General features: G+C 41.0%; 1 protein-coding gene across 9 annotated transcripts in view; it reads right to left on the bottom strand.

Annotated features, from left to right (window-relative positions):
• Positions 1 to 500: 500 nt before the first annotated feature.
• rasal2 (RAS protein activator like 2) overlaps positions 501 to 12718 on the bottom strand; it is a 90381-nt gene continuing 78163 nt past the window's right edge. For 7 of the 9 annotated variants that reach the window (XM_065276625.1, XM_065276622.2, XM_065276621.2 and 4 more), the window contains 12 exons: positions 12710 to 12718; positions 12072 to 12626; positions 11807 to 11951; positions 11506 to 11650; positions 11190 to 11426; positions 10565 to 10766; positions 7835 to 8034; positions 6787 to 7753; positions 6582 to 6713; positions 6165 to 6367; positions 5994 to 6081; positions 501 to 1681 (listed from right to left, as the gene is read on the bottom strand). The exon at positions 12710 to 12718 is cut by the window's right edge and continues 90 nt beyond it. In XM_065276625.1, coding sequence (XP_065132697.1) covers positions 1514 to 1681; positions 5994 to 6081; positions 6165 to 6367; positions 6582 to 6713; positions 6787 to 7753; positions 7835 to 8034; positions 10565 to 10766; positions 11190 to 11426; positions 11506 to 11650; positions 11807 to 11951; positions 12072 to 12626; positions 12710 to 12718 — 3051 coding nt within the window. In that variant the 3' untranslated portion in view covers positions 501 to 1513. The remainder of the gene's footprint in view (positions 1682 to 5993; positions 6082 to 6164; positions 6368 to 6581; positions 6714 to 6786; positions 7754 to 7834; positions 8035 to 10564; positions 10767 to 11189; positions 11427 to 11505; positions 11651 to 11806; positions 11952 to 12071; positions 12627 to 12709) is intronic. The other 2 variants (XM_065276623.2, XM_065276624.2) reach the window with 1 other exon arrangement.

Below are 12718 nucleotides of genomic sequence, written 5' to 3'. Positions count from 1 at the left end.
CTTGTTTTTAAACTAGTTCTGTACAATTAATAATTTTTGCATCGACATTGCAATGCGTGCATACACAATAGTCAAACTGAAAAATGTGCAATGTAAAGCAAATATATATCAGTCTACAATATAACATTGTTCATAAGTTGCCATCCCAGAGCTGTATGAGAAATTCAAGACAGAAATTAATTTGATACACCTTTTTGAAGATAAAGTGCCCTACAAAATTATTTTAATATGTAAAATGTATTGAACAAATAAATCGATCACTGACATTAATATAGCACATTAATAAAAAACATAAGTTGGACACCCTAGATAAAAAAATCAAACTATCAAGAACACTAGTCGTAAATAAAAGTGGTGTAAAGTTATACACTATAAATATACTATAAATACTAGTTCATTATGAATGTATTTATTATGATGGTTGGCATCTAAATTGTGTCTTGTCAGTCTACACGCTAAACCATATCAATATTAGAAAGCAAACAAGCAGTTTCAGCATGATCAATGAGGCCACAATTCATTTTTATTCAATGCCTTTGAATGAACTTCTGAAGAAGTTCAAAATTATAAGAACAACAAACACTGGAACTCTGTGCCAAAACAGTTTAAAGGCATCGATGCGTATGTGGACAGAGAGAGAAAACAGTGACATTCAATTGGAATAACAGAAACAATAAACAGGATGGGAATTGAGGGCAGTGAGGCTGTCTAGAAGGTGGCGGCAGTGAGAATAGAGATCAGTGCTTTCACAGCAAACTGCTCAGATACACAAGACACACATGAGACAAAAATGTTAAGTAAGACTGACAGTCCTTTAGAGTCTGGATGATGAAACAAAAAGCCTTAAGTGGGTTAATTCAATGTAACATTTTATTTCATCAATCCACTGCTTTGTTTGATTGACAAATAAACATGAATGCCTGTATTTGACGTTTGGGGTCTTTAGTAACTAAACTCTGGCTGCCTTCACATTGTCACCTAAAAGTCAGTAATCCCAGCCACAACCACCTTTAATAAGATGATAACGTAAAATAATTAAAAAAATATAGAAAAGTTGTGTTAGAAAACTGAGTGCATAAACTTGCCTTTCAATTTCATATCTTTGCCTGTCACGTTCTGTTACTCCAGTACATTTACAACTATGACCAACTATGTGCTTCTCTTCATATTATCTTTTAAACAACTCTATTTAAGATATTTACATCTCCTTCATATAGCTTAGGCAATAATTAAAAACCTTTTCAAAATCTTAAGCCAATATCAGTATTAAAAGCAAAACCTCACCGACTCGGAACTAAAACACGTCTCTCTGTACATAACCAATATTAGTTAACGTTTATATACATTAATAAACCAAACATTCCTTGTAATTGCATGTATACAGTAGTCAGTCAACGTAGCCATCAGCTAGGTTTGTGTTTTGGGCGCTCTGTTCATCCTAAACCGGACCAATCAGAGTCAGTGATCTGTCCAGGAGCATCAATCAGCTCGACTCAAAGTCCGTGAGCACCAATCAGCAGCTGCTGTTCTTGAACTCTCCATTCTCAGTGATGGAAAGTTTTGTAGGGTTGGTGGGCGACAGGCCGTTGCGGAGGTTGTGCATGCTGTAGCGCTCTTTCACCTGAGTGAGGGCACTCATCAGCCGAGAGTTAGCTGCATCCAGAGAGCTGATCCTCTTCTCCTGCAAGAGAAAGAAATACAGGTTTAACACACAAGTTATGTTTTAGGATCATTTAGTAATAACTGAAGAACAGAAAAGCAATAAATCTATCTTCATTCTAAAATGAAGATAATAACAGCTGGGGTGAACCCATTCATTTATAATTTATGCCAGTGTCACAGTGGTCAGGCATGAATGGATCCCACAAAACACCTTAAAAAAATGCGACCCCCCATATGCAGTTAAAGCAATAGCAAGACTTTCTTACAGTATAAAATAATAATTTGCAGTGTGGCAGTTTGTGTGTGGATATCAACTAGAGGGCTGGGAGTGAGACAGCATGAGAAAGTGACAAAGCAAATATGAGGAAAATAAAAAAAGCAGCCCAAAGCTCCCTATCAACACACATTCCTCAACAGCATTACATTTACTTCAAACATCAGTAAGACGCTGTCAGATCTTTAAAGCGGCAATCTGTAACTTTTTCAGTAAAACAATGTGGTTGAGTAAAAACATAAAAACGTGTGTGTTCTGTTATCTTACCCCGATTTGCATCAGTAAGCTTATAATAATGATTTATATTTTAATTTTAAAAAATATATCACACAGGGTGATCTGGTACTCACAATCATAACGATGGGTGCTCTCTTTTTTTTTATTTAGCTTGTTTTTATTTAAATGACAGTGTTAGGGTCTATTTATATATTATAAATGTTTGTATTTAAATATATTTTGTATACATTTTTTCCACATTATTTTTGGATTTATTGTATCTTTTATGTCATTATTTTTGTAATGTCATTCAGTATGTAAAAGTTTCTTGGACTGTTTTGGGAAATTGTTGAATTGTTTTTACCATCAAGGAGATCCTGAAAGGTGACATAGAATGATTGAACGGGGTATCTATCCTTGTTCTGTGATGTGACATGTAGACAACATTTTTTTTGTTTGAGTCTTTAATGCCTTAGAAGCGTCCTAAAAACCTCTCTCAGATAGCTCTATTAGGGTGGGGAATTTTAAACAAGTGGTTTTGCACCTATTTGGCTCCCCCTACTGGCTTAACTTGCAATCTCATTATTGATTGGCTGACTTTGCTGCCACTCAAAAAATGTAGCCAATTATTTTAAAGTGGAGGGGCAGTGAGATGCCTGTGATGTCATAAGCATCAGTTTTTCAGATTGGGCCGTTTTCTGGCTGACATTTCTAAAAGAGGAATTTCTATGAGACTGAGATGTTTAGCATGTCTAGCACTTTTTGTATGTTCGTGAATGCGGGTAGACTACCATTATTCAACAAAGACAAGGTAAAAATGGTTTTTCATTCTCTGTCCCCTTTAAAATGTTCACAGGTTTATCCATTTAATTAATTCTCGCTCTCTAGTGTCTAGCATCCTGAGGAAGGCCTGTGTAGGCCAAAAATGCGTTGGTGATTTCGCAGGAAATACATTGTTTGGGTCAAATTATAGATTTTTCTTTTATGCTGAAAATCATTAGGATATTATGTAAAGATCATGTTCCATGAAGATATTTTATAAATGTCATACCGTGAATATATCAAAACTTTATTTTTGTAAGGGGATGCAGTTGTTAAAGACTTCATTTGAAGAGATTTTCTTCAATAATTTGAATTTTTGCACCCTCAGATTCCACAAAGCTTATTTATTCCACTTTCAGATGATGTATAAATCTCATTATAAAACGGGCAGTTCTGGTTCTTCATTCTGATTGGTTGAAACGCGTTCTAAGCCGTGATAAAATACACCGGTAACCTCACGGTTCAGACCACATTACATAAGTATCACTGCGCCACTGTTACTGCGTATTGATTTATGAAAATAAACACCACAGTCTTAAATCATATTTTTAATTTGTCTACAATTGCACGTTAATGGCGATTAACGTGCAATTGGCGATATCCAGATGAATGTCAATAAATATTGTTGAGTCATCTCGTCGATAAAGAGAAAACGTTGTCTGAGGATTTTATAACTCAAGTTCATACGTCCGCTATTATCCACTGGGTGGCGATCTTACCCAACTTAAACACTGACGCATTCACTGAAAACACCGTGTAGTACTGTTCATGGCTCCGTCTGAATCTGATCTCTTACTAAAGTTCTTCACAAAAATGGAATTATCTCCGCTTTTAATAAAAAAATTTGAGAGGTGATAAGAGATCAAATGAAGGTAGGATGAAATGTTTTTTTGTTTGTTTTTGTTTCAAAGCGGATGGTCTGTTCTTTCATTTGATATTTTATGTTTATATAAAGAAGATAATTTTCTGGAAGGCATTAAACTAAAACTGGGTGGCAACTTAAAAAAAAAAAACGCTGACGGGGAAAGAGTTCAGCATGCTTCCAAGCATATTTGATCATCACTTCAACAGTTGCACGATATAAATGTTAATGTATAAATTAGATGAATGGTGATTTATAAAATAAACACCACAGTCTTAAATCATATTTTCATTGTTTCTTTGCTGTGTCTGTGTTGGTTGGGAACTGCGCTCTGTTTCAGTCACACTTGATTCTGAGGAACTACTTTGTTTGGCGGAAGAGTAATATTTGTACTAATATAATTACAACTTTTTTGTGTTTTATTTTATAAAATCCCGCTAACGTTATGCATATGAAGTAACCGTTTTATAAGTGCAATAAACCCCTCGAAGCGTTGGGTTACCAGTGCATTTTATAACAGCTAAGGGGGTTTAGGCACTCCGCTTCGCGTCGTGCCTAACAACGCCCCTTAGCTGTTATAAAATGCACTGGTAACCCACTGCTTCTCGGGGTTTATTGCTTTAATTTAGAAAACTGACCCTTATGACTGGTTTTGTGGTCCAGGGTCAAATATATTTTGTTCTTTCATATGGGTAATCATCTGATGTTAAAACAATGCGAGATTAAAGATAAATATTAAGAAAAAATATATTATTTATTCAGATTTTTCAGATTAATTTACGTGGAGTAGTGGGGGAAGCACAATGCATGTATAGAAAATTATTTTGCAAATAACTGCAGTTTTATGTTTTAAACATATATGGCGATAGAGAGACAAAAGTTACGGGTTGCAGCTAGTGGAAAGAGCATCAATTTTCACTAACCCCAAGGAGAACTTTAAAAATAAAATAATTAGGTATGAGCAAAAGTAAACGATTGCTCAAGTACTTGAACGTGGCATCGATGATCGTGTGGGTTTATTTATTTTTTGTGGTTATGGGGGCATTTGCATGTCTGGTTAACGTTACAAGCGGCTGTGGTGGTAAAGATTGGGTGCGTGTTTGACGTCAACATAAGCTGCGCAGACCGGCGTATGACACCAATACCATGTATGATTCAAAAGCTTCCTATGCGCACTCGTGCTGTGGAAACCCCACTGATCCGCGCAACGCAACACAAGTTCCCTCATATCATCTCATATTTAAACATCAAATGTCAAGAGATACCAGAGAGTGATACAAGCATATGTTGACTGAGAACAGGTGAGAGGACGACACGACACAGCTAATCGTTAAAATGATAGCAAAAGACTTACAGCTGCTTAATGTTATAAAGCTTACTTTCTCTCCAGTACATAACTTAGTTTAAGTCTTGCATTTTGTGCAGATATATGCACGTTGTATAATACATTTATGTTGTATCAAGGCTTAATATTATGTAGAGCGCATCATATATAAAGCGCATCAGTTTGTGTTTATTAACCCTTTAGTTTCACTTCAACACGTAGCTATTTCTGTTAGAGGTTTCTGTTAAAAACATTAAATTAATTAATAATCTAGTATGTGTTTTTTTTTCTGTCATCGTTTCTTCAAAATGGAACTTTATGGAAGTGATTCCAGAACATTTACGGGATGTGTTTGTGTTCACACAGAAGCCTCTCTGCCAATTGTACAGAAATTTTCTAGGACCAAAGTGTGAATGGGGCCACTGTCTCTCTGTACATTGAATCCAAACAGCATTTCATTATCAACATCACAAAAAAACCACACCCTTGACTCTTAACCCTGTTACGAATGTCTAAATGGCTTAGAGGACTGAGTGTTGTGCAGGTTTAGGCCAGGCAGGGGTGTTGGTATTGGGGTGTGCTTACACAAGCCCAGCAGGAGCACAATACCCTGTTTGTACTTGCCTGCTGGTATTACCTCACTTCCATTAGAGACCTGAAATTCAGTAGGACACAGTAACAATGAGCCACTCAGCAGCCTGTTTGCTTTAATACAATCAGGAAGTTTATGGAAGCACACACAGGCCTTTACCTCACAAAAGGATCCTCAAAGAAATGTACGGAAGCACACACATATGCATGTAACATGCTGGTTATTTTGTAATCTGCATTACCTGTGCATCAATTATCTTTTGTTTGGCGTCCACAACCGCCTGCATTTCTGCATGGTCTCTCTTCAGTTCCTCCTCCACAGCCATTAGCCTATTAGCAGATCGATGCATCAGATTTCAATTAAAACGTCTGAATTACACAAACGCATACAACTTACTTCACTTTGTTCTTACCTGCAGATAATACTCTTCATCTGACTGTCTTTCTCTTCCTGCTGTCTGCGCAGACGCTCTTCGCTGTCCTCCAATCGACTCTTGTATTCCATCAGCAGCTTCTGCATCTGCTGTTCTTGTGCCAGCAACCGTCTCTCGTACTCCTCCAGTCGCCGACTAGATGCCCGCAGACGCTCCTTTAACTTTGAGATCTCCTGTTCATACTTCAAAAGAGAAGAACAGATCTTAAATCTTTTGCAGAAAACATCTTATACATATATAAGGCAGACTGGTACAAGTGACAGATATCCGCTTAACACATATAACTGCAAAATTTGGCTGCACCAAACCCGCTATAGGTTTATCTCACAATAATACAGTGAGCCGTAAAGGCAAGTATGAAAAACGAAGTGCACCCTAGGCTTTAATTCTCGGTACCTTCTCTATATGTTTGGTGTCGTCTTTATTTGAGGCTTCGTTTTCCTCATCCTCAAACTGTCCATTATTCAGGACCCAAGCTGCCGTTCTCTCGACTGGGGACATGGTGACCGACTCCACAGGAGACTGACCCTTATAGAGCAAAACATACAGTTTATTCAATGCTCAAACAATTCCTGCAAATTCAAAGTCTGCTGGCTCTTACCTTTTCATTCACCTGCTTGTTGGCTCGTCCTCCGGGTACGGAGCTGTCTCTGGAGCACGTGGACTGTTGCTTTGATCTCTCACTGCTCTGTTGCATGGGTTCGGTGTTGACGCTGCTGCCACTACGGAGCGAAGTGCTATGAGGGAGAGATTTAGGGGTCCTCGCCCCTGCATTTGCCGCCGCCAATCCTCGACTCTGCTGCTCCACCTTCACTATATGGGCCGTCCCAGCACTGCTTTGCCTCGGTACCGCCACCACCACCTGGGCTCCCGAGTCCAACAGGGGTGGGTGCCAACGGGCAGTGGGAGGAGGAGGAGTCTCCTGCCCCTGAATGTTTTTACGACTAAGCTCTTCCTCCAAGCTACTGGTGGAGGGCATCCTGGCTCTGGGCGTCGCTCCTCGTCCGACTGACGTGCTAGGGCTGCCGCTACGAGAGCTGCCCGTGCTCAGGTTCTCCGAGCTAGAGTCCGGCTGAAAGGACTGTACGGAGTGCGTAGACTGGGTGGAGTGCGTGGATTGCGCGTGCAGGTTGCTGAGGTGATAGACTGGGTTTTGGAAAGACAGCGGTTGTAAGCTGCGCTGCTGACTGAGGGAGGGGTGGAGAGGGCGGCGCACTTGGGGAGCGCTCTGGGGCAGGTTGTCCCTTAGCTGGGGTACTTTTGGATGGACAGGGGGCTGGTGATGGTGTGGAGGAGGCAGAGGGCCGATGGAGGCCTGAGAGCCCACCCGTCCTAACCTCGGTGGGGCTTCATGAAGAGGGTTGGGACCTGGGTGGCCCTGTGCGAGGTAAGAGTCCTGAAGGTCCATTAAAGATATACTGCGTCCATTTGGAAGAGGGCTGTCTCTCTCCTCTTTGTCAGAAAAGCTCATACTGTGCGCCGAGGGCTGTTGACCCAATAAAGGATGCTTCCCTCTGGCCAAGGCCTCCATGTGCTCCTGAATAGGAGATCTGATGCTCCTAATTTCACTAAGAAATGCAAACATGTAAGAAAAATGACATCACAGTCTTCCAAATGCTTATTTAATTGTGCATTTGTGAGCGTCCTACCTGTCTGCTGGGTCTTCGAATATCCTCTGCAGTCCCGACGACACACTTCCACTAATGTCATGAGCAGAGCTGTGATCCTGAAACCTCCTGAGCTGCTGCTGGATAGGGGTGGGGCTGGACAGCGAGCGAGTGATATCGCCAAGGATCCGGGGCAGGGGCCCCAGTTTGGCCACAGTCGCCTGCAGGAAGGAATTGTCACCCTGGGTTGGCGCGTTACCATGGTAACCACATTACGGACCACAGCGGGCAACCCCGAGAGTTTGAGGGTGCAGATGGCAGATTGGTGGGTTGGCAGGAGGATTTTGGTTGGTCGAAATAAGAGGCACCATAATGCATTGGTGGTAGGACAGCGTAACCATGGAGACACAGTGTGTCGGACAGGAAAGGGTGGAATGGATAGTGGCATGGGTAAACAAAGAGGAGAAAACAAAAGGAAAAAAGTCAAATTAGGGATAAATAAAAGAAAAACAAACAAACAAACACATGCTTCTAAAAACGACCAAAGCCATTCCAAAATAACAAACGAAACAAAATAAATCCAATGCAGGGCATGCATCAAAGTCAAACAACAACAGAGGGTTATGTTCTGAGACTAGTTAAAAAAAAGAAAGACTGGGATGAAACAAAAACCATATGCAAGGAGGTTTTAATTGTAGTCAAAACAAAACCATGCTGCAGACTCAACAGGTCAGCAAGAGTTAAAAGGTGGGGCGTGTGGAAATGCGTGAATGCCATCGGAAAAATTGCTCCCGTTTAAAGAAGGCAAAAACATACGTGGACATTAACCTTGAAAAAACTTTAACTAAACAATGAGGTAATGCCATAACACTGCAAACAAGTGCAAAGCCCGCACACAAAGCTGTTTAATGCAGTCAGGTTGGCCATAACACTACAAATCAGCTTCAACCATATTGTTTAGTGTGGACCAAAGCATTAAAGATATTAAGCATGAGAAATTTGCAGCAATAGCTGCGGGTTATAAAACACTCGATTTCGAAAATGCTGTGGGCACCTATTACATATAAACAACAAGAGCTGTTTAAATTACACATGTGTGCTACGCAAACTCTTATTGTCAAAGACAACCTTTTGTTATGGCTACTTAAACACATTGAACCTTATGCTGTTATAAATTTAGACTTTAGCCTGTTGCACGATTGGATATGATGGTGCGTTCACACCAGACGCAAATAAATCGTTAAAGGACAAGTTCGGTATTTTACACTTAAAGCCCTGTTTTCAGATTGTTTATGATGAAATAGAACGGTTTTGACTGAAATTTGGACATATGCGGCTGCCCCGAGAATTTTTGGGTGTTTGTGTTTCATCTCAGACCTCTACAATGGGTTTAATGGTGCACTGGAACAATCCTTCCTAAAATGCATTAAACTTTTGTTTACAAAGACGTGAAACTCACCAAGTGGTCAGGGGTGTTCACTGATATGCTCACACAAAAATCGCTGCAAAAGATGCTTTCCAACAGCTGTTTTAGCATTCGTTGTTAACTTGTGGACCTATTTTTCCAAACGCCTCACACCCGTACATTCTTCCGCTGAGAGCTTGAAAAATAGACACTCCAGCCCAGGTGGTGGCGCTAATCCGCCAATGCCAATTGCAAGAATAAAAACAAAGTTCCCGGCGCGGAGTAATACCGTACCTCACAGGACATCTAATACATGTCAATGGAGTTGGCAAAAACTACGATAAAACCTGTTGGAATGCGTATTTTGCAGCGATCTTTGTGTGAGCATACCAGTGAACACCCCTGACCACTCGGTGAGTTTCACGTCTTTGTAAACGAAAGTTTAATGCATCTTAGGAAGGACTGTTCCAGTGCACCATTAAACCCATTGTAAAGGTGGGAGGTGAAACACAAACACCCAAAAATTCTCGGGGCAGCCGCATATGTCCAAATTTCAGTCAAAACCGTTCTATTTCATCATAAACAATCTGAAAACAGGGCTTTAAGTGTAAAATACCGAACTTGTCCTTTAAGCGCAAGTTATTTACATGTTAAATGCAAAAGACCCGATAGACATCCTGCGACGCAATTTGCGAAAAAATGATGTGGCGCGATTGACATGCCGCGAATTGAGCGTTTCTCGCTTTAGCAGTGATGTGATTACAACGTAGCATGCTGAGGCAAAAATAAAAAAAAACAATGGAAGACAAAATCATTGTTGTGGACACCTGGAGCTGTACGACACATCTTCGTACTTTTAAATTTAATTTAATTTAAATTTATTTACATAGCGATTTTCACAATTGTTTAATTGTTTCAAAGCAGCTTTCCATTAAAAAAAGCAGGATAAAACAAAGAAAAATCGGTGGACAACATAAGAAGCAGAGTACAGCCGCTAACATTAAAACTGTACTAGCGAGTGTATTAATAATGTAACGTATAGTAGAGAGTTCTAAGTTAAGCCAATGTCAGCTGACTACTTAAGGGTTGAGAATTTGCGTTATCCGAAAAAAATTATAGAAACGAGAATAAAAAGGATCTTGCTTGGAAGAAAGTGTAAAAATCAGATAATCTGTAAGTTGTAAAAAAACGCTCTTTACTCACTTTGAGAAATTTTAGAGGCGAATAAAGTAAGTTAACTCAAAATGTTAAAGTGTCCCAGCTATGCGCGAATAGCGCGTTTTATTCGCGTCTGGTGTGAACGCACAGTACGAGGTACTGTTGCAGTAATATCAGTTGTAAGGAGCCAAAGAGAGGGATTTCAGTACCTTATCTAGCTGTGACACCACCTCCCACAATAACTGGTGGAGCACAGACAGCTCGCGTCCCAGGTCGATGTAACCCTCAAAGCCCGGGGTGTTGGAAATGGTCTCGAGGTTCGAGATCTCCAGTAGAAAACGGGTCATTCCCGCCCACTCGTGCTCCAAAAAGTCATTCATGAAGGCCATGTACTCCTCTTTGTTCCCGAATCTGATGCAACAGAGAAATGAGAAAGGCAATGAAGTTTGTATAATGACTTGCACAAGACAAGCTTCTGCCATAACTGGATCAAGCCAATTCTTCGGTTTTAAGCTAAAACTTGGTTTCACAGACAAAACTTCACTAAAGCAGGACTAGGCCTTAGTAAAATTTAACTAAACGTTTAAGCATATTTTATAAGCTGAAAAAAGACGTTAATGGTGTGTATCTTGAGACAAATCAATGCCACTGGCATATTTTAGGGTCTGTCAGTGAAAGTTATTTTCATTTAAGACAGCTCAAACATGTGTTTTAGTTTGGACTAGCCTTAAGCCTTGAATGTAAATCCGGGGGTTTGAGATTTATTTGGGTCATGTAAACAACATTGGTACTCATTGTTCACGTGACGCAGTATAAAATGCTGTCCTGACATACTTGGCAAAGTTAGCAAGGTTCTGGATGACTTTGGCGATAAGGGTGAGGGTCCGAGAGGTGCGGTCATCTGGGTATTCCTGCATGAGACCGAAAAGCGATGGGGACATGATGGCAGGACACAGGAAACGCAGGAAGAGCGATGCGCTGATCAGACGCTGACTGATGTCCTGCTTGCCTCGAGCGTGACACTGTTGCTTCCAGGAGGCGAACACGTCCTTCAGTTCCCGTGGGAACACGCTGAGCGGAGCAGAGCGCAGCGGGGAGTTAGTATTACACTAATGCAACTGAATGATGTGTGTAGTGCTAGTGTATTTACCAGTAAGAGTTGATGATCTTGCAGAAGGCAAGCTCACAGCACATCTTCAGGTTACTCTGATGTTCTGGTAGCTCATTGTTGGAGCACTTAGATGGGTCCACCTCACAATTCTCATCTGACTCGTACAGTGCTTTAATAAACTCTCCTAAAAACCGCAGCACATGCATACATTATTAGTGATCGGTTAATGGACAAATGCAATCTTCACATCGTGTCAAGACGATCGCATTCCTAAAATAAGCTCACATAAGAACCACTGTTGGAAAATTATGGACTTTCTTTAAAGCCACAATAAACATACCTAGTGCATCATGCAGGTACTTCTGTCCCACCAACTTGAGGTATTCTTCTATAGCTTTGGTGGCTAGCGTGTTCTCCCGAAATATGAGCACGTCATGATCGGCACAGCGATCCACCTCTGACATCACCAGGTCCGTCAAAAAATCCTAATAAAAAAGATTAAACTTCTGGTGAACAACAATGAACTTATATATCCAAAATCTAACCCATTTATGGACAGCTCTAATAAATGGAAAACATTCATTTGAGGTAAACTGGCATCATACCTTCGCCCTCCCTGTGCTCTGCAATATGTGTACCAGCGCGCTGGCCATCTCCTCTTTGTTCTTGACGCTGATGACAGGCTCCAATACAGAGCACAGCATGGTGTAGTTATTGGTAATAAACTCGGCAAACTCCTTGTACTGCTCCATGGGCAAAATAGAGATGGTCTGAAAGCGAGATTTGATGCGGATAGATGGACCTCCGCCTTTGATTTTGCTGGTGGTTGGGGTACTGACCGGATACCACTTCTCCACAAACTGCCGTCCCATCACCCCCTGCACGGGGATGTTTACCAGACCCACGTAGTTGTTCTTGTCCTTTTTTTTCTTCTTGTCCACATCGCGGTAGATGTGCACCGTGATGCTTTTGACAGCAGGGAGGCCGGCAAACTCAAAGTGTTCCCCCCAGAACAGGCAGTCGGAGCGGGTTTTGCTGGTGGTGCGGGCGTACAGCACGTCATCCAGGCACAGCTCACAGAAATACCTTTTCTTCGGTGGCAAGTCTTTGGCCTCAATGATCCACAGACGGAGGACGTTTTCACCCCGCCGACAATTGTCCTGATAATGGGATGGCATTGATTAAACACCAGGAAATTAAGTTTGTCTTCTGAATGGAGGCAAATGGCATATGTGACGGTTACCTTATTGGG

The sequence above is a fragment of the Paramisgurnus dabryanus genome, chromosome 6 (genome assembly GCF_030506205.2).
Source record: "Paramisgurnus dabryanus chromosome 6, PD_genome_1.1, whole genome shotgun sequence".
Taxonomy (NCBI): domain Eukaryota; kingdom Metazoa; phylum Chordata; class Actinopteri; order Cypriniformes; family Cobitidae; genus Paramisgurnus; species Paramisgurnus dabryanus.
Note: the sequence above shows the minus strand (reverse complement) of the source record. Positions and strands in the feature narration are given on the sequence as shown.